The sequence below is a fragment of the Macrotis lagotis genome, chromosome 2 (genome assembly GCF_037893015.1).
Source record: "Macrotis lagotis isolate mMagLag1 chromosome 2, bilby.v1.9.chrom.fasta, whole genome shotgun sequence".
NCBI lineage: Eukaryota > Metazoa > Chordata > Mammalia > Peramelemorphia > Peramelidae > Macrotis > Macrotis lagotis.
In genome coordinates this window covers 196,717,209-196,743,934 of record NC_133659.1, presented here as the reverse complement: position 1 = coordinate 196,743,934, position 26,726 = coordinate 196,717,209, and the positions used below count along the sequence as shown (strand labels likewise).

General features: G+C 39.1%; 1 protein-coding gene across 1 annotated transcript in view; it reads right to left on the bottom strand.

Annotated features, from left to right (window-relative positions):
- Positions 1 to 26,726, bottom strand: part of NMT1 (N-myristoyltransferase 1) — a 66,079-nt gene that overhangs the window by 7,063 nt on the left and 32,290 nt on the right. The window contains exons 4-9 of the mRNA XM_074224344.1: positions 8,179 to 8,297; positions 7,155 to 7,246; positions 5,571 to 5,687; positions 4,468 to 4,638; positions 3,514 to 3,622; positions 937 to 1,107 (exon numbers count right to left, since the gene is read on the bottom strand). Coding sequence (XP_074080445.1) covers positions 937 to 1,107; positions 3,514 to 3,622; positions 4,468 to 4,638; positions 5,571 to 5,687; positions 7,155 to 7,246; positions 8,179 to 8,297 — 779 coding nt within the window. The remainder of the gene's footprint in view (positions 1 to 936; positions 1,108 to 3,513; positions 3,623 to 4,467; positions 4,639 to 5,570; positions 5,688 to 7,154; positions 7,247 to 8,178; positions 8,298 to 26,726) is intronic.

Genomic DNA, 26,726 nt, shown 5'->3' with positions numbered 1-26,726 from the left:
TAGATCAATGTATACCATGGAAACAATGTAAAGACTAACAGACTGCCTTCTGTCCCTTACCAGTCTGGTCATGAAAAACAAAAATCATCTGATTTTAACCAGTTCCAGTAGAGACAAGGCTGCATCTTTTATCTCTAGTACTTGTGAGGGATTATGATCAGGGAGACTGAATGAAATAAAATGATGATAAGTATAGAAGGTTGGTCAGGTCTGGATTTGGAGTTTAGGATTAGAATCAATTTTATGGATCTAGGGCTAAATTGGATCTCAGGTCTGCCAAAAAAATAATTAACCTAAACACTCAGAAGGCTTTAGAACAGGAACATCATAACCTTTTCTATTTCTTTGTGTGTGTGTGTGTGTGTGTGTGTGTGTGTGTGTGTATGCGCGCATGCGCCAAAGACCTCTTAGACAGTCTAGTGAAGTCTATAGACTAGTTACCTCTCAAAAGCCTATGTTTAAAAATAGAATACACATAAAGGAAGCCAAATGTATTGAAACAGTTTTAAAATGAGTCAAGTCTCTTGGGGGTTGAACCACTATCAATGGAAACAAGTTCCCTGCTTCATACCAATCTCACACCAATTCAGATTTGTTTCACATGGGTTAGGTCGGAACCAGATCAATCTTGAGCACAAAGTGAATTCAGCATTCACCTGATTTGCTGAATTCTACTGCTTTCACCCAGGAGAGAAATATCAGAACAGAGTGACAGAACAACAAACTCAGAACATGCCAAACTCCAATAGGAAATTCTCCCATCCTAAAGGGAGGGCTGGCTCTGGCTAGTCTAACTTTCGGTCACTAAAAATCTGACAACAGGATTACATGGGAAAGGGAAAAAAAGAGATTTCCCCTTTGCTCTAGGGATCCAGCTATCCTGCTATTCCAGAACGCTGGTGGAGGCCTCAGGGGTCAGAGATCATGTCTCCTTACCTCCACCACAAAAGTGTCAATGATGTTCTCCTGAGGAAAGAACCAGTGTTCCACCTCTTCCTGGCTCATGACGGGGGTCAGGTGGAACTGCTTCAAGTACTTGGTCAGGAGTTGATGCACCACTGGAATGTCCTTCTTTTCCATGGGCCGCAACCCAGATGTTTTTGGAGTCTAAAGAGAGAAGACACAGTTAGATGAGACTCTCAGGTTCCAAAGAAGACCTAACATTAAGCTCTATGCATCATCCAGAAATTAGACATTGCCACAGGTATATATGGTGTGGGTGAGTTGTGTGAGATCCTTCATGACCTCATTTGAGGTTTTCTTGTCAGAGATACTGGAGTAATTTGTCAATTCCTTCTCCAGTTCATTTTATAGATGAGGAAACTGAGGCAAATAGGTTAAGTATCTGAGGTCAGATTTGAACTGAGAAAGATGAGTCTTTCTGATTCTAGGCCCTGGTACTCTATCCACTATGCCATCTAGCAGCCCTACAGCTATATGTAGATGATGGGAAAGATGCCAAATTCCTCTCAGATCTAAATCTTTCCACAGTTACTTTTTTTGGGACAATTCCTAAGTAGAATGAAAAAGTGGAAGCAAATGTTATACTTTGATGTCATTTGAGTCTTTAGATCATTACTATGGTTAGGTTCAACCATCTGAAAACAATTTGGTGAAGTCAACAATTTAGTCACTCTCAGGGACAGCTTGGTACAACTTGTTTTTCCAATATCATAATCTATTGTTTACTAGAATGTATCCCTGTAAAACAAGAGGGTATGATGGATAAAAAGCAAGTCTTGGAGCCAGAAAGCCCTGGTCCAAGCCCTGCTCCTGATACATGGCAGTTGTGCAACATTGATAAGTATCTCTTGATGCTCCAGGAAACTCTCCAAAATTAAGAAAGTTAAAGAGAAGGCATTGACCTGCATCAGAAGAGGAAGACTCTTTCCTGGAAGCCCCTATACTAAGGAAGTCACAGCTCCAGCTCAATTCTGTCTCCTGGGCTTTAAATTACCTGATATATGGATCTAATTCTAACTCTCTGGGAAGAAAAATTCTGTCCCCATACCTGGCCTGGAGCTCCTACAATGACACCTAAAGTTCTCCAATAGAAAACATTCTCTTTCTTTAGGGAGGGCTGGACTCAGGTGATCAGGAAAGGATGTTGCACAAAATGACCCTACTTACCTTCAGTCACTAAAAATCTAACAAAAGAACTAAATGGAGGGGCGGCTAGGTGGCGCAGTGGATAAAGCACCGGCCCTGGAGTCAGGAGTACCTGAGTTCAAATCCGGTCTCAGACACTTAATAATTACCTAGCTGTGTGGCCTTGGGCAAGCCACTTAACCCCATTTGCCTTGCAAAAACTTAAAAAAAAAAAAACTAAATGGGAAATGGGGAAAAAAAGAGATTTTCCTTTGCTTTAGGGATACAGCTATCCCACCACTCCAGAACACTGGTGGAGGCCTCAGATGTCATGGATACAGAATAACAATAGTGGAATTTCAAACAGAGAACAAAAGTGACTTTTCTGAGAACTATATTTATTGGCTGCCCATTTGGTAGAATTATGAAAACTTAGCACTAAAACAGGAAGGAAGGAAGGAAGATATCAAAGTAAATTTCTGAAACAGAAAGTGTGCTTGAATCTGTGCTACAAATCATCATCAGGACAGGGCATCAAGAGACACCAAACCAGGAAAGGGAGATTAGCATCCTGAGTGACTCACCTGTAACAGGTTGGGGACCTAGTAAATGTAGGTCCTCCATTCTACCCCAGCTCAAAGTATAGTGTTCATTCAAAGAAACTTATTGATTAACCATTGAATGGAAATTTTCTGAAGCCAGAATGGGGCTTTGAAACAGTTCTTCTTTCTAGGATTCAGTGGCACTGGTCTTATTTTGCAAAATCAAAAAAAACCCAAAAACAATGAATCAGGTCTCAAATTCATGTAGAAAAACATGGGTTCAAGACCTGTTCTTTGCTGCTAACTCAAGCAAGTGGCTTCTGAAAAATTACCATCTGTAAAATGAGAAGGCTGAACTATATGTTCCTCTTGATCCTTTTTGGTTCTAAAATCCTATAAATCTACTGAAAACTGACTGGTCATCTACCTCCCATCTCTAGAAGAAAAGCAAGAACAAAAAATCTAAAGATTTAGTTATCTATTCCAAATTCTGTTCATGAGTCTAAGAAGGTGCAAATAATTTATAAGTAGTTGGTTTAGTAAGCAGACAGGGAACAATGTTATGAAAGTAGCAAATAACAAAGAATACATTTGTTGGCTTGGAAATGCATTATTGCACATATGAATTCTGTGGCAATAGATTTACCTATCTGTTTCTCCAACTTTTGTAAAAGGGAGTAGTTGGGTTAGCTAACCACAAAAGTTATTTCTATTTCTGACATTCCCAGGTTCTAATTATTCTTTACTTAGGCCAATATAAAATTGAACTGGTATTCTCTAAATTTATGAGAAATAATAGTGAAATTTTCTGCCATATGCAGAACTTGTCTTTGAGTCACAACCAAGTACCACCACCATCACCAACATGATGATTAACACCCACCTCTGGCAGTCGGTATAGCTTCATGGTTCGCTGCATGGTCATGTTCCTACTCAAATGTGAGAATTTCACTTCAATCAACTTCCGAGGGTTAAGAGACCGGTGCCAGTACCTGAAGAGACATAAGATTCCTATCCTTAGAAGATGTTGGCTACTTTGGAGACAAGGACATGTAAGTCTCTAGATGGCCAGAAGATGGCATGAAAGACCCACACTCAACTTCAGTTTGAGATATAAACAAATATTTCTCAGGGTCTGAAGAACCAGGTCATGCTTCAGATCTTCAGATGGTTGTACCACATCATGAAATATAAAGCATTTTCATTTTTTGTCTTTAGCCACCTCTCTAAAGAAAACTAAATCTCAATAAGCAGACATGTTTTCTTTCTACAGCAAGTAAATTAGGAGGGACAACATTCTTTCTCCTGGAACTTGGGGTCAAATCAACAAAAAAAGGCAATATTATCCCTACTTAATGCCACTGTTAACATAATTATCATTATCATTTCTTTATATAATGCTTTTACTTTTTTTTGGAGGGGAGGTGGGTTTGCAAGGCAATGGAGCTAAGTAACTTGCTCAAGATCATACAGCTAAGTAAATATTAAGTGTTTGAGGCCACATTTGAACTCAGGTCCTCCTGACTCCAGGGTTGGGGCTCTATCTACTGTGCCACCTAGTTGCCCAATGTTTTTTTATTTTTAAAACATAATTCAAATTTTTTTATTTCAATTTATCCAAATAAAGGGAGTCAAACCCAAGTTTCTCTCCCCATTTTTAAAGAGGAGTTAATCCAAGTCAAACAACAATTTAGGGACATGGCAGGAATTGGAACCTAGTTTTGTGAATCTCAGTTTAGGGTGTTTAGTGGGGCTTAAGGAAAAGCGAAAATCCTTGAGGTCAAGATACAAACACTCACCAGAACTATTCCCAGGATTGAGCAGGGTGGGATTTTACCTGCAAGTGCCGACAGGTTTGGGCAGTACTACCCCAGCAGTGTAAACAGCCTGGAAGATGCCCTCCAAGTGGACTCTCCGAGTTATCTCTCTAATCAGCACTGGTGCGACCCGCTTGGAACGCAATTTCTTATGGACACAAAGAAAGTTGATCTCTACCATCTTCTTCTCTCTGGAGTAGGAAGGAAAGATTCTGAGGAAATTAAGAGGTCTGAAGCAACAGCTGAAAAGACAAAGCTCTTTTGGCAGAGATACTTTTTCCTGACCTTTTATTAATTGATAGATTTAATATTGAGTAAGAACTGCTTCTATGTTTGGGTGCTGGCTGAAGAGACAGATTGCTAGACTTGATTTTATTTAGATTTAATTATCTCCCATTGGTTCTGAGGGTCATAAAATCCACACTTTGCTGACTACTATCCTGGCCTTGTTAATTCAGAACAGTTTAGGGTATGTGTTTTTTGAGGGGGAGGTGAGGGAAAAGGAATTGAAGATGAATTCTATCTGGAGAAACAAAAATGGGGAAGCTGAACTGTCTGATTTCCACAGTCAATAATGATGACAATAGTATTTTTACAGCTCACTGTGGTTTTCAAAGCACTTCACTTGTCATCATCTGTGGCCTTGGATGTCACATGGCTGTCTGAGGTCCAGTGCCCTCAATAAAATGAATGTATTAGATTTGATCACCTCTGAGGCTCACCCCAGGTCTAAAGTCATGACTCTATGACTATCATCAGGTCACACCAGAAAGGTGGAATAGTGTGGGGAACCCCAAATTTTGAATGATCCACAGCTGGAATCTGGTTGGGGACTTATTTTCTCTTCTATTTCTAAATGTATACAAATGAGAATTTAGGGTGAGGCCAGAAACTTAAAAGAAATTGCTCTGTGTTTCAACCTTAGCTGGAACATGCCACCTTTAGCTGGTCACCCTGCAGGAAGCTGTTAGTCTCAAAGAACAATAAAAGCAGCATCTCAGTACAATAGGCATTATGGAAGGTTCCTAAGTTTGGATGTCACCTTTCCCACTCCTCCAGTTTCTTTGACCCATTCATTCCAAGGGAGAATGAGAAAACCTGTCTGGGTAGCAGGGAGACTTACGTGTCATAGATATGGATGCTTGCAGGAATTGCACTGATGAAGCCCACTAGTTTTTTGCTTGAGATGACTCGTACTCCACAGTGCCACTGGGGGAGCCAGCCTGGGGGACGAAGAGCCCTGTAAAGCAGAGGAGAAGAACATGTTGGGTTATGCCATGACTAAAGGCTGAGACTCCACTTTTACCCCACACTCCTCACAGCCAGGGGCTGCTTCTCTTTAGAGGAGAATTCCTTCAATGTAACTGGAAAATGAGTTGGCAGCCCCTTCTGCCAACTCGTTTCTCTCGGCTTTATCATTTCTTACTTAATTTGAGATTTATCCAGAAGAAATAATCCAATTCTTTCTCACCCAATCTACCAGTCATATCTCTACTGATGACAGAATAATAAGTATTATAATCAATAAAGGGCCTCTGCAGAAAGGCCCTTCAAATTTAAGATGAGATGAAATAATTTAATCCTAAAGGAAGAGATCAAAGAACAAATCACAGAAGTTTCAGATTCTTTGAGCAATACACCAAAACTTTGGGGATGCAGCCTACTTACTTTATCAATTCAAAACAAACGAACAGAAGGCTTCTTTCAATGTTTACTGAGCAACAATTCCCTATGGCTTCAGGTTTTCTTTAGTCTCAAATTTTTTGATTTTAAACAAAAGATAAATTTTGTATTAAAATAGTTAAATTTAAGGATACATAAATTTTTAGCAAATAAAACATTTTAAAGCAAACTAACGCTCAAATATCATGAGTTATCTTTCCTTCACCCCCCTCAAATGCTACAATATTCCTGAGTCTGCTGAGTTAGGCCCCTTCTTAATGCTCTGCTGCTTCCCTCTTACTTTTTTCGGTGGTCAGTCTAAGCCCTGGTCAACAAAAGAGTAATTAAATTAAGTCTATGAGGTTTCCATTTTCACATAACTGGATATGCTGCCTTAGCTGCTTAGAAATAAGCCTTTCCTCAAAATGACTTTTCTAATTGTTTATTCTGTTTTTTTTTAAGGTTTTTGCAAAGAAAATGGGGTTAAGTGGCTTGCCCAAGGCCACACAGCTAGGTAATTATTAAGTGTCTGAGACTGGATTTGAACCCAGGTACTCCTGACTCCAGGGCCGGTGCTTTATCTACTGCGCCACCTAGCCACCCCTTGTTTACTCTTTAATAAAACCAAGGGTCCAGGTGAGGCACACAACTCTTGCCTTCTCCTAAGGTTTACTGTTCATTATGACAGCTTCAATGACTAATGACTTCAACACTCCATTCAAGATTAAGTTCTTCCTTTTTCATTCAGGCTTAGGACAGACATGTAATTTGCATTGAGGCACTAAAAATTACAACCTAATTCTCTTCTTTTAATTTGTCATTCTGTGTACAACATGGAAACAAAGTAAAGACTGAAAGACTGCTTTCCGTGGGGGGGTGGGGGGAGGGAAGTAAGATTGGGGGGAAAATTGTAAAATTCAAATAATATCTTTAATTAAAAAAAAAATAAAAAAATAATTTGTCCTTCTGAAGTGGAGAGCAATTCCTGGTACCCAACCTTCCCACCTCCCACTCTACCTGCCATAAGAAAGAATTTGAGACTCACCACAAAAGGAACTCTGGTGAGTAATCAAATCGGAACATGTTGTCATCATCTTCCACATAATTTTCATTTAGGAGGGTATACAGTTCTTTCAGCTGAAAAGAAACAAGGGGATCTATAAAAGAATTGTTTTTGCTACATGAGGACTTGAGGAATGCATAGCCTCCTTTTATATGTACAAGGCATGACACTTTAAATATGAAGATCAAACTCTGAACTCTCTTTATCCTAAGTTTGGCAGAGACTATAGAAATAAATGCCGTAGTTCCTTGTGGAAAGCTGAGACACAGAGGGATAGAGGAGTAGTAGTCTCACAATGGGTTAGTGATAGAATAAGAACACCATTCAACTTGAAGTGAAACCCTCTATTAAAAAAAGATATTTGTGAAGAGTCCCATTTACTATGTGTAAAAAGTTTTAGGGAAAACTAATTCTAGGAAGATGGTTTTAAAAAAGAATCTTCTAAGTTAAATCACTATGCTCTGGTTACCAGTCTTTGACTCGATGAAACTTCTTGGCCCAACTTGACCCAACCCTCTGGAGTCCTCATTGTATCCTAGCAAGAGATCTAAATTTGGCATTCACATTTAGAAATGCAGAGCAGTTTCTATCATTATTGCCAAAGATCCTAATGAGTGGAGATGCCTCAATGGAGTAAATATGCTTTGGGGAATTCAGGGTAAAGTAAGGGTAGAGAGAAACCTTCATGAAGATATAGACTAGAAGGCCAAGAGGGGAAAGGCATTTGAATAAGGTAGTAGAGGAAGATAGCCTTTAATCTGTCAGAAAAACCAAGAGAAGTTCACTAGGAGTCTTAGGAAATTCCTGAAAGCATAAAATCTACTTTGATTTATTTATTTATTTGCTTCATCCCCTGTGAAAAGGGATTTCCCTAAAGAATTCCTGAACAAAAGCAATCTCAGGATGGCTCTTTGTTCAGGTGGGGTGAGTTTCAGGAGTTATGAACTCTAAAAATCTGCTACCCGGCTAGTTAAGGAGCCAGTCAACTGAGTCCAAGGCTACTTACCACGCCTCGGTCCCCTAAGTCCAAGGCATCCCAGGTGAAGCCCTGGGGCAGGGTATAGGGTTCTTGACGGATGTTGTCTTTGTCAGGCTCCACAGGACCATGGGTATTCACAACTTCTCCTACAAGAAGAAAATTAGGATAAAACTTTCTTCTTTTGTGTTTATTCATTTTTGAGTCCCCTTGGTCTCCTGGGGGGAATGGAGAAAAGGTCTCGGTTCATAATCAGCTAAAGTAAGTTACTGTATCCCTGGAGCAGTAGTTAACTTCCACAGCTATTTCTGGCCTGAAATCTCAGATTGTCATGTCTTCACCTCAAGACAATTATAAGGATTCAAGATGGGTGAATTTTTGTAACCCCTTCAAGATGTCCCTTTAGTAACCAAATAAGAAATATTTATTTCCAAAAACTTGGCATTTTGTCTCTTGATCAATTTGGAGACTGCTCCAAATCCTCTACCCCAGCCTAAAACTAAAGAGAATTTAGAAATAGTTCAATTTAACAAGGCTGTTTTTGTGTAAAGAGCTACAATGGCTAGTAAGGAGTGTACTTTCCTGGATCAAACTATCTTTCTTCAGGCGCCAGGCTCATTGTTCTTGATGCCAGTTTTGACTTTCAGAGATGTGAATTGGTCTGTTACCACTGCCAATCCAGAGACCTTCATTGTTCATAGGGTTCCCTCAAAAGTGGCCTTCCTATTGAAACAGTGACTAACTTCTCAAAAGTGCCCATGCTCTTCCAAGAAGTGACCCTCCTGGGCAGAGATCCTATACTACTGGTAATCTGCCGGAATCTTAATGCAAAAGTTCCCTTTAATACAATGCAGGCGTGAGTTGTGTTTTGGCAGTACAAAAAACCAAAGCCTCAGGTTCTTCATTCAGACTTGCTCTGGGATGAACTCTGGTAAATTAACCAACTCACTCTGTATATTTTGGTAAACCATAGAATACAATCCTCTAGGCCTGGAATTAAAAAAAAAGTTTTCTAGTATCAAGTAAATCTTCTTTCAGAAGCAAAGCATTCAATCTATTTTAAAAACTCTAATGGGACTGAAAAGTTCCTAGAAAACCCGGGACAAGAATTCTGCTAGAAACTTTTAGCATTTAGGACATTTTAAGTATTATAGTTTAAATCAGAGAGAAGGAAATTTTCTAAGAAAACAAAGACACCCCACCCCATACTCATTCACTCACTCTTTTCTGTCTCTCTCTAAGAATAGCCCAAAGTTAATAAATGCAAATTCAATTATAAATTATAAAAAAATCTGTTTATTTATTAAATAAATATAAAAATGTTCTTCATGCCACTTCCCTGCTCAGAAGAGCACCTGTGATCAACTATCCAACTTAAATTCCTTTTCTAGGCAATTGTAGAACCCTGAAGAAGTGGTAATAACTCCTGATATCTTCCTTCCTCCCACCCCATTTCTATCTACATCTCTATCTCCTCATACTGACCTATTAGCTAACAATGGACTTTTCACATTTTTTCTGAAATCAAAAATATTCTTGTTTCATTTTTATCAACTCCAGCACAAAACTGGATAATTTTCAATAGGCTACCCTTCTCTCTCATGAGTGCACAGGTTGTTCTAATTCTCAAAAACCCTACTAACTTTCAGTTTCCCTAGGCCTGACCAGCTGGTTTAGGAAGCTTTGAAGTAAGTCAACCTCTCCAAGGGGTGTTGTATAGAATCTGTAGAGTGTGCTGAAGAAAAGAAGAGGAATTATGAATCTGCTGCTATAGTACTTGGTAATAGAACAAATTCTCCCTAGTTCAAAATCAAGCAAAGGCCTTTAAATTTTAAAAAGGAGGGAGTGGGTAAGGACACTGCTTCTGCTGATCATCTAAATTAGAAAGGGAAGAGGAGAATAAGCATTTTCGAGGCACTTACTGTATCCTAAATACAGACATTTACAGATATTGGCTCATTTGATATCTAGGGACTATAAAAAAGAGCAGCTGAGACTCCTAGAAATTCATAAGATAAAAAATCCAGTAGTAAAAGCCATGGCCCTCAATGGTCAATTCAAGGAAGTGCTAGAGGTCCCAACATGTAACAGATCTGTGAGACTTGGGAAAAGTCCATGACTGAACAAACTTGGACTCTGAGAACTATAACTTATTACAAAACGAAACAGGGGCGGCTAGGTGGTGCAGTGGATAAAGTACCGGCCCTGGAGTCAGGAGTACCTGGGTTCAAATCCGGTCTCAGACAATGATTACCTAGCTGTGTGGCCTTGGGCAAGCCACTTAACCCCATTTGCCTTGCAAAAATCTAAAAAACAAAAACAAACAAAAAAAACCGAAACAAAATAAAACCTAAAACACAGACTAGGTGAGACAGGTGAGCTGTATTATAAGTTAATATATAACCATGTGAAGAATCCAGTAACAATAAGAAACATAACTGAAAGTATTTTAGTGAAGGTCAAAGAAGAGAAAAACAAGAAGTAATGTTGTCATTGGAACATATGCTATAGATCACCTGATCAGAAAGAGAAGACAGATGAATTGAGAAAATAAATCAACATATTGACACAGAGGCATGAAATGGTAGTGATAAAACAATTATCTAGACATCTGCTAAAATTCACTCCCTCTTGCACTTCCACTCCCACCCCCCCAATGATGATTTCATCTTTCAAAAGATGGAGGAACCAACAAGATCCATCCTGAATCTGATTCTTACTCTGGGGTGGAAATTATGAAACCCTAGAAAGAAGGAGCTGCTCCCTTCTAGAATCTGTGATAGAGAAGGACAAATCCGGTCAGAGTCTGATATGCAGATTTCAAACTGTTCAGAAGAAAGAGAGGCAGGATTCCATGGCTAAAATATTTCAGGGAATTTATCCCAAGAGGGATCAGAGATACTCAGGAATGAAATTCTGAAGACACAAAAAGAAATAATCCAAATGAGAAAGAAAAATGGGGAGAGCAGCTGCATGGCTGCACAGGAAACTCACCAGTTAATTTAGATTTGAAAAGGAAATGTAGAATTTCAGAAAATGGAAGCAAGACCAGATAATAGAAACTGAATGAAAGAATAGCAGATATATTTCACATTCTATAAAAATGACAGGAATGCTATAGCTCAGAATGATACGGCAGTAAAAGAAACAAGGATAATAAAAGGGGATTTTCTTTTTTTAAACTATAACAGGAGAAAATAGGTCATAGATGGGAAAGGATCTTTCCGTGGGAAAGATGGAATAACTGACAAACAAGAGAAGAAGCTGCTCAGAATTCTTAGTTTGTTTCAGTTTTATTTTCTATACAGAAGAATGACCGTTATATTGAAAATGACAGAACAAAAATAACCAACAAGTTGATAGATAACTAAGGAGACCTTAAGAAAAGCATCTGGCTACTCTTGATAAATTCAAGTCACCTGCCCCAGAAGAATGAGATTCTATGCTAGCACTGGTAATATATGAAAGATCATGGAAAATGAGAAAGATATCACAAAGTTGGAGAAAGGAAAATGTCGTCTCAATTTTCAAAAAAGGGAAAAGGACAGAGATTGCAAAATATGGGTCAGGAAGCTTGACTTCAATTTATGAGAAAAATGAAAGAATGGTTCATTACAGGGAAAACAATAATTTCAAATCAAATTCATGTGCAAATCAAGATGACACCTTCCTGTTGTCATTGGTTCTCTTCAGGAGGAAGGATGAACAACAACAAACCATACTAATCTAATTTCTTTTTCTGATAGAATTGCTAAACTAGCAGATGAGGAGAATGCTGTGAATACAGTTGACTTAGACTTTAGCAAAGCATTTGATAAAGTATCTCAAGCTATTCTTATAGAGATGCAAAATTATGTATTAGATAATGCAATCAGATGGATTCAAAACTGGTTGGATGTCCATGCTTAAACTGTAATTGTCAGTGGTTCAATGTTAACATAGCAAAATACCCCTGGAAAGTTAGGACTGTGACAAGGTAGAACAGGGGACTGGAAAACCAAGGCAAACAAAAAACAAGGGCAACTAGATTTGACCCTTTAATCATAGTTTGCTCACCTCTGGAACAAAATATTGTGTGAAATTTAATAAGATTAAATTCAATAGGGATTTATTAATGTAAAGAGAGAAAAATCAAGTATAAGATAGGGAAGCTGTGATTGTTCTAAAAAAAGACTGGGGGATTTTAGTGCATAGTAAGCTCAATAAAGAGTAGCTAGATGGAGTAGTAAATAGTTCTAGGCCTCGAGTCAAGAAGACTTAAATTCAAATTAAGCCTCAGAAACTTACTAGTTTGAGACACTCTGGACAAGTTGTTAAACTCTATTTGCCTCAGTTTCTTTATCTGTAACATGATCTGGAGAAGGAAATAGCAAATCACTCCAGTATCTTTGCCAAGAAAACCCAGAAGCTTGATGTAGCAGTCAGAAAAAAAAAAAATGAATGCAATAATGTGCTGCATGGGACACACAGACCTCTCAGGGATATTAGACAAAGGAATTATGGAGTCCTGTGATCATGCCTGGCTGATCCAGTTTGTTAAAGATTTCTTGAGGGAAAAAAATCAAGAAGGATCTCCTTAAAGTTGGCCATTAATGAAATTGAAATACTCAGCCTCAAATAGATGGATAACAACAAGGATCAGTCAACCTTTGCTCTCTTGCACTTCTCAGTGGAGTTAATAGCCACTGAGGACATGGAATATTTCTCTCCAGAGGCCTGGAAGATGAGCTGTCAGTGCTTAGAGATTTCCTGAAACTATTAGGTTGGATAGCTACTATGTGGGAAAGCAAAAGCTGGTTCATATTTTCACTTCTATAAGGGAGATCTATATGGCAGTCACATGGGTACTAAAGCTGCCTAACACAAGAGAAAGGATTCGGTTATATCTGAAAAATGGAGATAATCCCTAGAAGTTTAAACAGTTCTACTGGGCATGAATGAATGTTCTGGATCTAGATGTTACAACCAAAAAGAAAACCACTGAAGAGGTCAGCAAAGCCTTTGAGTACAACACGAAAATTTTCAACAAAATGCATAGGACTGGCTCCTTGCTAGTCAAAGAATCCCAGACTGGAGAGCACAAAGCACATGACAGGAAAGTGGATATGAACAGGTGCTCCTACTGTGCTGCTAACCAATAAAAGATAATGCTTACCCCTTCAAAAATAGCCATATTGCAACAGCATAACCTTCAATTCTTTCTTGATTCTGCCGTGGCTTGGCTATTGGACTGATGGCCTGGACTTGATTTTAACAGTTTATGACCTTAGAATCCTTCAGGGATGACCCCAATCAACACCCCTAAACCTCCTATGCTCCATCCCAGTAAACTATGATTGCAGTCTTTCTTTCCTTCTTGAAACATTTAAAGCTAGATTTGGAAAACAATCAATAAAAAGCAGATGTGAAAATCAATATCTAAACAGACATGCTCCCTGCAGTGTAAGCATGTAACTCATATGAAGGGTAGAGTCATGGACTGCCCCAGAAATAACCAAGCCCAGAGATCTCAAACTCTGAAACTGGAAATTTTGAAGCATAACTTAGATCTAAAAACCTCAGTCCTGTAGAAGCTCCTTTCCTGAAGAGAACACTTAAAATTCTGTCAGTGTTGATATTTTAGTTGATGAGACATTTCACTTAGAACAATGGTAAATTGTTAGGGTGGAAGGGGATAAAAGGAATAAAGTTGCTCCAATGTCCACCATTTAAACCCCAGAGAAAGAGGTGAGACCCTGCTTGTGTTGCTGGGTCTGGGGACCAGGTTCTTTACTCTGAACTCTGATGAATTAGTTCTATTTTGACTACTTCCTTTGACAACCCAAGCCTTACTATCCTATCTCTCCTAGATAGTACACTTCATATGAAAGCTAAAGCATTCACTCTTAGAAAAGCCCTAAGGAGTCTGGGCTGATTTTTCTCCCTCTCTTTGTTCACTCAGCACTCAGATGATCAGCCAGTACTTGCTTGTTAAGACAAATTCACACTTTTTTTCTGAGTGGTTTCATGTGGACATGGCAGGCTGGGTTTCCCCAGCAGGGAGAAGTTGGTCTGTTTCATCTGGCTTCCTTCTCTCCACACTAGTGATTTTGGCCCTGACTCAGGCCTCTGAGGGCTCTTGGATTACAGGGAACTTGTATAAATTTTTATCAATGAAATTATAAGTTTAAAAATTTACAAAATTTTATACACTTATTTCAATCTATTTATAATCAAAGCATTCTTTCTGAAATTACCATAAGGTTTCTCTGATTTTCTAGCATACTTCTGACAAAAGAGAACTATCAAAGACATGAAAAATATAGGGTTCATTTCAGTCTGATTTGACAAATACAAAGTTAACTGTCAGGTCCAAAGCAAAATATCAAAAGCTTAAGGGAAAGTCTAGGAGTGTCCTTTCATCAGTTCCAGGCAATGAATAGACAAGTCAGCCTGTGAGGCAGGCAGTGTATACTAAATTAAATGCTACACTGGGAGTCAGAGAGGCTGGGTTCAAATCTTCTGACACCACCCAAGCCAAGGGTCTGAAAAGAACAATATCTCCTAAGACTACAAAATGACCGCTGGCACAGTTTCCCAGTCATTTAAGGTCATAAAAAAAACCCAATCGACAAGTACTTGGTCCCTCCTGGTCTTTGTGGTCTCCTTCCTGCCAAAGAGAGGGAGTATGCAAGTCAACATGATGAAGGAGGCTGTGTCCCACTGTACCAATGCTAGTCATTTGCCAAATAGCCTTTTTATGGTAGTTTACAACTTTCTTCTGTAAAATGTTATATATCATCTACAACTGTTTTATTCTAATCCTGAGTCTGCACTTGAACCATCAGGCAGCCTTGAGCAGGTCTGAACCAAATATATTTGGCATAGCTCGCAGGGTTTGTATAAAATGATTCAGTAGCTGACTTGTTGGTTGACATGGAAGAAAGATGATCAGATGTTTTGATAAGGAGTCTGGAATCTTGTGATCAGTGTTTCTGCCCATAATTTGAGTTCTCTCAATTGAGAGAGAAAAGAGAGATCTTCCTCAATGTTGTGGGTGGGATGAGGCCACTGGGTGTATAAGGAAGTTGAAAAGGAAAGTAAAGGCAAACTGTCCACCTGGATTCAGCAACTAAAGAGAGAGAACATGTTCTGGATCTTTAATGATTGAGCCTCCCCAGAGAACTTTTTTAAATTGAAGATGTGGTCAAATGCAACCCCACTTGGTCTGAGGACAGCAAATAATAAACTGGGTGATTATATCTTAAAAGGAGTGACCCCCCCCCACCTACTCTCCAATCTGTCTTGAGGACTCTGCAAGTCTCTTTGGGATTTCCCAAAAAGTTTTGGAAAGGAGTCCCTCCACCCCAGAAGCATGGTGATAGCTCTCACATGGCAGCTAGAGCATATCTACTGGTTTAGATGAACATAAGACTGGACCTCATATCTATGGATGCTTTTAATTTATCTCCCCTTGAGGCTAGAGGCATTCCCAATAAGATCAGGGGTGAAACAAGGATGCCCATTATCACCACTACTATTCAATATCATATTAGAAATGTCAGCCTCAGCAATTAGAGAAGAAAAAGAGGGGTGGCTAGGTGGCGTAGTGGATAAAGCACTGGCCCTGTAGTCAGGAGAAGAAAAACAAATTGAAGAAATTAGAATTAGGAAGGAAGAAACAAAATTCTCACTCTTTGCAGATGACATGATGGTATACCTAGAGAATCCCAAGAAATCATCCAAAAAAACTACTGGGAAACAATTAGCAATTTTAGCAAAGTATCAGGATATAAAAATAAACCCTCATAAATCCTCAACTTTTCTATATATGTCTAGCAAGATACAGCAGGAAGAGCTAGAAAGAGAAATCCCATTCAAAGTAACCTCAGACAATATAAACTACCTGGGAGTCTATTTGCCAAGATAGACTCAGAAACTTTTTGAAAACAATTATAAACACTTCTCACACAAATTAAATCAGATTTAAATAATTGGGCAAACATCAATTGCTCATGGATAGGTAGGGCTAATATAATAAAAATGACAATTCTACCAAAACTAAACTACCTGTTTAGGGCCATACCAATCAAAATTCCAAAAAATTACTTTAATGAGTTAGAAAAAAACTGTAAGTAAATTCATATGGAAAAATAAAGTCAAGAATTTCTAGAGATTTAATGAAAAAAAGTGCAAAAGAAGGTGGGCTTAGCCCTACCAATCTAAAATTATATTCATCAGTCATCAAAACTGTCTGGTATTGGCTAAGAAATAGAGTGGTGGGCCAGTGGAATAAACTAGGTGCAACAGCAGGAAACGATTACAGTAATCTGCTGTTTGATAAACCCAAAGAGTACAGCTATTAAGATTAAAAACTCTCTCCTTGGTAAAAACTGCTGGGGAAAATTGGAAGTTAGTATGGAAGAAATTTAGATTAGACCAACACCAAGATAAGAACCAAATGGATACAGGATTTAGACATAAAAAACAATACTATAAGCAAAATAGAAGATCAAGGACTAGTTTACCTGTCAGATCTATGGAAAGGGAACCAGTTTATGACTAAGGAAGAGATGGAGAACACTAAAAACAAACTAGATGATTTCAATTACATTAAATTAAAAAGCTTTTGCACACTCTCATAAAACTTATAAACTAAGGACTCTAACTAAATTTTCGAGAGACAGAACCCACAGAGGGTCCCAGTGAGGCAGTTCTCCTACTCAAGGTAACCTGGAAAAGAGCAGAAAGGCTCTGCTCCCTGGGGTCGGGGTGGGATCAGAGGGGCTGCCCCGCCAGAGCAAAAGAACTTCAGCTTCCTGGAGGCAGCCCCAGAGCACTGGGAGCTGCGGCTCACAGCAGCGGGGAGTCTCCGGAGCTACACCCCGGAAAGCACTGAGCACAAATTGGGGGAACAGCTGAGGACCTCTGCCAGAGCACGTGGAGCCCAGCCCTCAGGGCACACACAGAGAGCAGCATGGCCACCTCAGCCCAGATCCAGGAACAGAAGCAGGCAGAGCCAGTAAGCAGGAGCCTCCAGGGCATGAGCCCATTGAGCCCAGGGAGGGAAGTGAAGAGAGAGACTGCAGAGCTCTGTCCTCTGCCCCTGGAACAGGACTCTGGGGCTCTGACCACATTCAAATCCTGATCACAGTCTAGGCCCCCCCCACATCAGCCCCATGGCAGAGGGGGGCGCATATGGTCATTCACAGACCAGGAGGGAGGACAGAGACTCACATACTGAGACTCTTGTGGGAGTGTCCCAAAAGCTCAGGAAGCACCCCAAAAACAGGCTAAGGCTGGGAAAATGAGCAAGCAGAGAAATAAGAGGAACACATATTGAGAAATATTTTGCAAATGAGCCCAAGAAGGATCAAAACACTCAGTCTGAAGATGAGGAAGCACAAGCTCCTGCATCTAAAGACTCCAAGAAAAACAGAAATTGGGCTCAGGCTATGACAGAGCTCAAAAAAGACTTTGAAAATCAAATGAGGGAGTTAGAAGAAAAACTGGGAAAAGAAAGGAGAGAGATGCAGGAAAAACATGAAAATGAAGTCAGAGCCTAGTTAAGGAAATCCAAAAAAAATGCTGAAGAAAACAGCATGCTAAAAACCAGCTTAGGTCAAATGGATAAAACAGTTCAAAAAGTTATGGAGGAGAAGAATGCCTTAAAAAGCAAAATTGGCCAGATGGAAAAAGAGATAAGAAAACTCTGAGGAGAACAAATCCTTCAGACAAAGAACAGAATTCAGGGAGATTGATGAATTTACCAGAAATCAGGACTCAATACTTCAAAATCAAAAAAAATTAGAAGAAAATGTGAAATATCTCACTGAAAAAACAACTGATATGGAAAACAGACTTAGGAAAGATAATTTAAAAATGATTGGAATACTTGAAAGTCATGATCAGGAAAAGAGCCTTGACATCATTTTCAAAGAATTACTACAGGAAAATTGCCCTGATATTCTAGAATCAGAGGGCAAAATAGAAATGGAGAGAATCCACCAATCCCCCCGAGAAAGAGATCCCAAAAAACCAACCCCTAGGAATATTATAGCCAAGTTCCAGATCTCCCAAGTCAAAGAGAAAATATTACAAGCAGCCAGAATGACACAGTTCAAATATTGTGGAGCTGCAGTCAGGATCACACAAGACTTAGCAGCAACTACATTGGAAGCTCGTAGGGCTTGGAATATAATATACCAGAAGGCAAAGGAGCTTAGAATGCAGGCAAGAATCAACTACCCAGCAAGGCTGAATGGCCTCTTCCAGGGAAAAAGATGAACTTTCAATGAACCAGGAGAATTTCAAATGTTCCTGTTGGAATGGCCAGAGCTGAACAGAAGGTTTGATCTTCAGATACAGGACTCAGGTGAAGCATAGAGATTGGAGGAGGGGGGAAAATATGAGGGACTTAATGATGATGAACTGCATGTATTCCTGCATAGAAAAATGACACTGATAATACTCATATGAACCTTCTCAGTTAATAGAGCAGGTAGAGGGAGCTTTTATAGTTGAAGCACAGGAGAAAGCTGAATTCGAAGATAAAATATGGTGTAAAAATGGAGTCAATAGAAAAAAAGGGAAATGTAATGGGAGAAAGAAAAAGGAGAGGGGGAATAGGCTAAGATATTTCATATAATAAGATTTTTCTTTCTTACAATGAGCTATTGCAATGATATGGAAGGGGGGAAGGAAAGGGGGAATGAGGGAAACTTCACTTTCATCAGAGGTGGCTAGGAGAGGAAACAGCATATATAGTCAATGGGGTATAGACATCTGGAGTAAGAAGTGGGGGATAGGGGGAAGGGGGCGATGTGAGTGATGGAGGAGAGGATGGACCATGGGGGGAGAGTGGTCAGATATACCACATTGTCTTTTTTAATTTTTGTAAGGGGCTGGGATTGGATGACCTGTCCGGGACCATAGGGCCAGGTGGATGCTGGGCCTAAGGGGTGGTAGGGGGGCTCGGGGCCTCTTGGCCCCAGGGCTGGGGATCTGTCTGCTGTGCCACTCAGCTACCCTACAGCAGAGTCAGAGTGAAAGGAGAGAGAAAATATAGTACATGGTAGTGGAGAAATACGAAAGGAGGGAGTTGCGATCAGCAATGGCAATGGTGGAAAAACATGGAAGTAACTTTTGCCATGGGCTTATCATAAAGAATGTGATCCACCTGTGACAGAGTTGTTGGTGTTGGAACAAAGACTCAAGCACATTTATTATTATTATTATTATTGGGGGGGGTGCAGGGCAAATGGGGCTGGGTAGCCTGCATGGGGCCACATAGCAGGGTGATCTTTGGGTGTCTGAGGCCGAATTTGGACCCGGGTGCTCCTGGCTCAAGGGCCAATGCTCTGTCCGCTACCCAGCCACCCCTACATTATTACTATTTTATTTTGGGTCTTTCTTTTTCTTTTTCTTTTTTGGTTTTTGCAGGACAGTGGGGTTGGGGTGGCTTGCAAGTCACACAGCTGGGTGATTGTTGGGTGTATGGGGCCAGATGTGGGCTCGGGTGCTCGTGGCTCCAGGGCTGGTGCTCCGTCCATTGCACCACCTGGCCATACCTACAATTATTACTATTATTTTTTTTAATTTTAATTTTTTTCTCTCCCCTTTACTTTATCACTCAAGTGAGTCTATATTTTTTGGGGGGAGGGGTTATTTTGTTTACTCTTAAACAAGAATATTTTATTAATGTATAAAAAAAATTATTTGTACAAAAATGAGAATAAATATTAAATTAATACAAGTTCTTCCTAAAAACAAAACACGTCTTTGAAATAAAAATTGAGTCTTGAAAGAAAAAAAAGCTTTTGCACAGAGAAAACCACAGTAATCAAGATCAAAAGAAATCTTTACAACTAATGTTTCTGACAAAGGACTCATTTCTAAATTATACAGAGAACTGAGTCATATTTTAAAAAAAGCCATTCCCCAATTGACAAATGGTCAAAGGATATGCAAAGGTAATTTACAGATGAGGAGATCAAAGTAATCCATAGTCACATGAAAAACTGCTCTAAATCATTACTTATTAGAGAAATGCAAATTAAAGCTTTTCTGAGGTACCACCTCACACCTCTCAGATTGGCCAATATGACCAGAAAGGATAATGATCATTGTTGGAAAGGTTGTGGGAAATCTAGGACATTATTACATTGTTGGTGGAGCTGTGAACTCATCCAAACTTTCCAGAGAGAAATTTGGGATTATGCCCAAAGGACAACAAAAATGTGCATACCCTTTGATCCAGCAATACCGGGTCTCTACCCTGAAGAGATGATGAAAAACGGTAAAAAAGGGTAAAAACATCACTTGTACAAAAATATTCATAGCAGCCCTGCTTGTGGTAGCAAAGAACTGGAAATTAAGCAAATGTCCTTCAGTTGGGGAATGGCTTAGCAAACTATGGTATATATATGTCATGGAACACTATTGTTCTATTAGAAACCAGGAGGGGGGAGGCTAGGTGGCATAGTGTATAAAGCACCGGCCTTGGAGTCAGGAGTACCTGGGTTCAAATCCAGTCTCAGACATTTAATAATAATTACCTAGCTGTGTGGCCTTGGGCAAGCCACTTAACCCCATTTGCCTTGCAAAAAAACCTTTAAAAAAAAAAAAGAAAAAGAAACCAGGAGGGATGAGAATTCAGGGAAGCCTGGAGGGATCTGCATGAACTAATGCTGAGTGAGATGAACAGAACTAGAAAAACACTGTACACCCTAACAGCAACATGGGGGTGATGATCAACCCTGATGGACTTGCTCATTCCATCAGTACAACAATCAGGGACAATTAGGGACTCTCTGCAATGGAGAATACCATCTGTATCCAGAGAAACAACTGTGGAGTTTGAACAAAGACCAAGGACTATTACCTTAAATTTAGAAAAAAAAACAACTGATATCTTATTGTCTGATCTTGCTATCTCTTATACTTTATGTTTCTTCCTTAAGGATATAATTTCTCTCTCATCACACTCAATTTGGATCAATGTGTACCATGGAAACAATGTAAAGACTGACAAATTGCCTTCTGTGGGGGGTGGGGGGGAGGAAGATTAGGGAAATATTGTAAAACTCAAAATAAAAAAGAAATTTATCTCTCTTCTTCCCTAAGCACAGGTGAGTGAAAAATTAAGGCAAGATGGATGTTCATAGCTATGCTAAGTCTCATGGATTGGGAGATCAAGAATTCATGGGTCCTCAGTCTAGACTGCCTGTTTCTACAACTATAACCTTTTAAGGGTGTACCTTAGAATGACCACTGACTAACAGGAGGAGCAAGTGCTGTGGCCACATCCTCCCAAGCAGCTATCTCTGACTCATTAATGAGTTTAATCCATTAGAGACAGTGATGACTTAATAAGAAACAAAAAGGACAGGGAATTCTGGGGAGGTGTAGGTCACATTGTGTCTGTATACTATCCAAGCCCTGTGGAAGGAGGCAATCTTTCAGGAGAGCCTCTGAAAGGATAAAGATTTGGTCTATCTTTCCTCTTCCCAAGGCTCCCAGGAAAGGGAAGTCCTGTTTTGTGAGTCAGGGAATACTAATTAGTTGATGGTATAGGTCAGCTTTTTGATTTAATAAGAAGGTAAATTTCCCCTTAGCTACTTTATTGACTTTGACCTCAGACCACAATAAGGGCTGGTGACTGTTGACAGAAGAATCACTATCTGTGGGGTGGCTAGGTGGTGTGGTGGATAGAGCATGGGCCCTGGAGTCAGGAGTAGCTGAGTTCAAATGTGGCCTCAGACACTTAATAATTACCTAGCTGTGTGGCCTTGGGCAAGCCATTTAACCCCAATGCCTAGCAAAAACCTAAAAGAATCACTATCTGTGCTATGGTCCTAAAGTTCTAAGGACTGCTCCTAACTGTTTTGACATGGGAAGATCTATTGTGAAATGAGTCTGAGATAAGGAACTATTTAATTTTTTGTTTTCTCCTTCTGGCTGGTAGCTCTGAGATCAGGAGTGTCCAGTAATAGTCCTAAGTTCACTTAAGTGATGGAAGATTCCCTAGAAGACCATTAAGACCAAGGAAGGAATTAGTAGGAGCAACAGATATTAAGACTGAAAAAATCCTTATGAGGTAGATTAGGCTAGTTTTTCCTCTAAAAACAGTGAAACTCAAGCCTCTGGATACAAATGGTATTCTCCATTGCATAGAGTCCCTAATTGTCCCTGATTGTTGCACTGATGGAATGAGCAAGTCCATCAAGGTTGATCATCGCCCTCATGTTGCTGTTAGGGTGTACAGTTCTAGTTCTGCTCATCTCACTCAAGCCTGCCCTGCCTTGGGAGACTAAGGATCAAATCACTGACATAGCTCCCCAGTTGTCTAAGCTCATTGGTGATCCTCAGGCTGGCCATAAAAGTTAACACAACTTGGGGCGGCTAGGTGGTGTAGTGGATAAAGCACCAGCCTTGGAGTCAGGAGTACCTGGGTTCAAATCCAGTCTCAGACACTTAATAATTATCTAGCTGTGTGGCCTTGGGCAAGCACTTAACCCCATTTGCCTTGAAAAAACCTTAAAAAAAAAGTTAACACAACTCTCCTAATTAGGAGAGTTAAAAGTTGTCAACTGAAGCAACATTGTATTTTTGCTGAATCATTTTTTCAGTAAATTATCAAATAAACTTCCTTTTACAAAGTGCTATGCAGTCTACATGTGTCCCATTTCATTCCAATCCTAAACCTGAATCACTAGATTGGACCAAAACATGACAATGTGTTAAGTCATAAACCTGGAAGAACCTCCATGTCCTTAACTATAGATATGGATAATGATACTTGCTCTCAAGTGGTTTTGGTGTTTTTTTTCCCTGATATTGGAAAATTTTTAATTTGTCATTCAGCGCAATTAAATTTCTGTCCAAAACAGCAGAAATACTCAATTTCATTAATTCAACTGAATATCCACAAATTTTATGACAAAATGAAATAATTAGTTTTGAAGAAAACCAAAAGTCCTATATAAACAGGAGTTAAATTTTATTATCAACTAAGCCCAATGGCTCAGAATCATGGGATTTTATCTGATGTTTTTGGTAATTATTTCATTCTTCACAGTAAAAGCTTTCTAGCTTCTGTCTCAGTATTACTTATAGCTAGAGAGAACTTGCTGATCCCTAACCTCTGGTCTATAAGAAACTGGGGGGATGGGGGTGAGAATTTCAGGTAGTACTAATGATAAGAATCTTCAACTCAAAAATTGCATAGAAAAATTTCTCTTTTCCCTTTTCCCTCTCTTCATTTTTCTCCCCAATCATATTTGCTCCCCTGGCCTTTAATGCAAGAAACTGAAATTTTTTTATAAACTATAAAACTATGAAAATAGACCAAAGAACAGAAATAACATTTGAAAAGATTTAAGGTACCCAACCAGTGAAGTAGAACTGTGTTCATAAAGAAGTCAGATTGGTAAAGATAACAAAAGATGAAAAAAATGAAGATGGTTTATACTGATGGGGCTAAAGGGAAAACAGGCATACTAATGCATTGCTGATATGTTAATAAATTGATCCAACCAATCTAGGAAACGATTTGCATTAAGAATAAAGGATTTAGTAAACTGTGCCTACTCTTTGATCTTGTGATAAACATTACTAGACATATACTCCCCAAGGCCAGGCAGGAGAGATCCCAGATATGTAAAAATATTTATAATAGCACTTTCTGTAGAATCAAGGGATAGAAAAGAAAGTGGAAGCCCATCAATTATGAGAAATCTGAAAAAAATTGAGCACAGGAATGGAATGGAATATAATTATGGAGTAAGAAGAGATGAGTATGACATAAATATGACACTCTCAAGAAGCCCACAAGAAATGCTGTAGGGGGCAGCTAAGCTAGAGCACTGGCCCTGGAGTCAGGAGCACCTGAGTTCAAATTTGGCCTCAGACACTTAATAATTACCTAGCTGTGTGGCCTTGGGCAAGCCACTTAACCCCATTGCTTTACAAAAAAAAAAAATCCCTAAAAAAAATGCTGTAGGGCTAAGGAAGTAGATACAAGGGGATGATCACAATAATATAAAGGAAAAGAACACTTGACTTCAGAATTAGATCAATGCAGATCCAATCCTAACTTCAGAGGACTAGAAAGATTAGATGTGCCTCCTTGCTCAGAGGTGGCAGACTCTGGGTACAGAACATTTTACCAGTCATGAATACTATATTAACTTTTTTTACTTGGCTATACTTCTATACAATAGAGGGCAGATAATTTAATGGGGCATGATAATATAGTAAAAAAATCAATATTTCAAAAAAAAAAAGAACATATAAGAAGGAAAAGTAAATTTTCTGAGAAGTAACATAGGAATCAAGTAAAAGACTTTTCTTAATCTTATTCTCCACCCTCCAGTCTGTTAATTCTTTGAATGTGACCAAATCATAAGACTTTGATCTGAAGAACAAGCAATCATCTCTTTTCTTCTGAAAAGTTATATAAAAGTTTAAGAAATAGGTTATCCTCTACACAATCACAAAGATCAATTCACATTTTTTTTAGGTAGGCCTCTGGGAAAAAGGAAAAAAAAGAAAAAGGTCTGACTCTTTGACATTTAAAAAAACCCACAGAGAGCCAGGAAACTTGCTGTTTTCAAGACTTCTAATATAACTGGAAGTATTTTTAAACTTCTAAATAATTCTAACTTTGTTTGGTGTAATAAATACCATTTATTCACAACTCCCAAGTGATAAAGAGCTAGAAAAGCCAGAAAATATTACCTATGAAAAAACACCCATGGGGAAATGCTCTATGACTTCAATGAACAAGGTAGTATTTGTATTATTAATATTCAGGCACTTGTTTTTATACTAATGATTGAAACAATAAACTAGAAAAGAACCTGCCTAGGGGTAATGAAGAGGCAGGGTTGGGACAGTTCAACAGTTCTGTCTTAACCTTACATGTGGTATTTATAAAGATTAGCCCATTTTAAAAGGCTCCCTTAATTGGTGCTGAAGGCTTCTTGATTAAGTACAGGTCTGACAGGCAGACATTTTGACCACTCTTCTATAGAATCCAACATCATGTGCTCTTCATATTTTTGCTGTTGTTTGGTCCAACTTTTTATGACCCTATTTTGGGATTTTCTTGGCAAAAATATTGGAATGGTTTGTCATTTTTCTTCTTCACCTCAGATGAGGAACTAAACCCTTTGAGATTTGTCCAAGGTCACAATAATAAGTGTTTGAGGCCAGATTTAAACTCATAAAGATGAGTCTCCCTGATTTCAAGCCCAGTGCTCTATCCACTAAGTTGCCTAGCTGTCTCTGCCCACACAGGATATCAAAAATACTTTTTTTGATTATGCTAGAACAGTTTTTAAAAACCTTGTCAGGGTGCCTAGGTGGCACAGTGGATAGAGCACTGACCCTAGAGTCAGGAGTACCTGAGTTCAAATACAGCCTCAGACACTTAATAATTACCTAGCTGTGTGGCCTTGGGCAAGCCACTTAACCCCATTTGCCTTGCAAAAATCCTAAAAAACAAAAAATAAAATAAAAAAACAAACAAAAAAAAACCTTGTCCAAAAAAGTTATCTCAACTTATCTTTTCCTGAAGATTTCAAGGTCTCTATATGCAATTTTATAGTTTTTCATGGTAATCCTAAAAGGAAAGTCAATGACTGCCTCCATTTAACAGACAGAGGAAAAAAAAATAGCAAAAATCAACTGTTTTTTTTTCTTCAAAATTCAAGACTAACTAAAGGTGTTAATGGTGGAAGAGGCAGGAATAAAATGCAGTTCCAGGTTAGTACTCTTTTCCCTTAGACCCTTCCATATCTCTCCATGTTAAGGAGAATCAAGAGACTCATTTTAAAATTCATATATGAACTCAATGAAAACACTCTGGCAAAGTTATAGACATTAATTACAACATACCTTTATATGCATTTCAGTGAATGAAGGATAATGCTGTTCTGTTCTAATCTCTCTTAGTCCTTTAGGAAGAATTTTCCTTCCCCCACTTCATTCCCATCTCCAATATTCTGTCCCAAAAAAGAGACAGATCATCTATAGTTTCACAGGGCTCAGCTAGTAGGCCTTAACTGAAGAAATGGATAAGGAAGTATGGGGGGGAGGGGGCAAGTTGATCTGAAAAGCGGGCTATAACTATCTCATTTTTTGGTGATGATTCTGTGGCAGCACACCTTCAGTTTCAGCTTTACATGGTCTCCATGTAAACCCACTCACAGTAGAGTCTTGGCCTATATATTCAGTGTTGTGGGAATGTTACACTGTCAAAGCTTACTTACTGGGAACTATGAGGCTTGCAAATTTCCTTTTCCTGGCTCCAAAATTCTTCCTGAATAGTGGATATCACTTTCTGCCATGTAAGTTGAAAATCACTGACTTGACTTGGCTTTTCAGGAGACAATTATACTAATCCACACTCAGGGTTATGTAGGTAGCTCAATCTGCACCACCCAAAACAAAATCTCAGAGGGAAGGGCAGAGGGTTAAATTTAACCTAACTGCCCCAAGTGGGATTTTTCATGCTGGATTATTGCTTTCCCAATTCAGCTAACCAGAGAAAAGTTCAACAAGAAGCAGTTGGAGAAGTTGCACAAACATATACT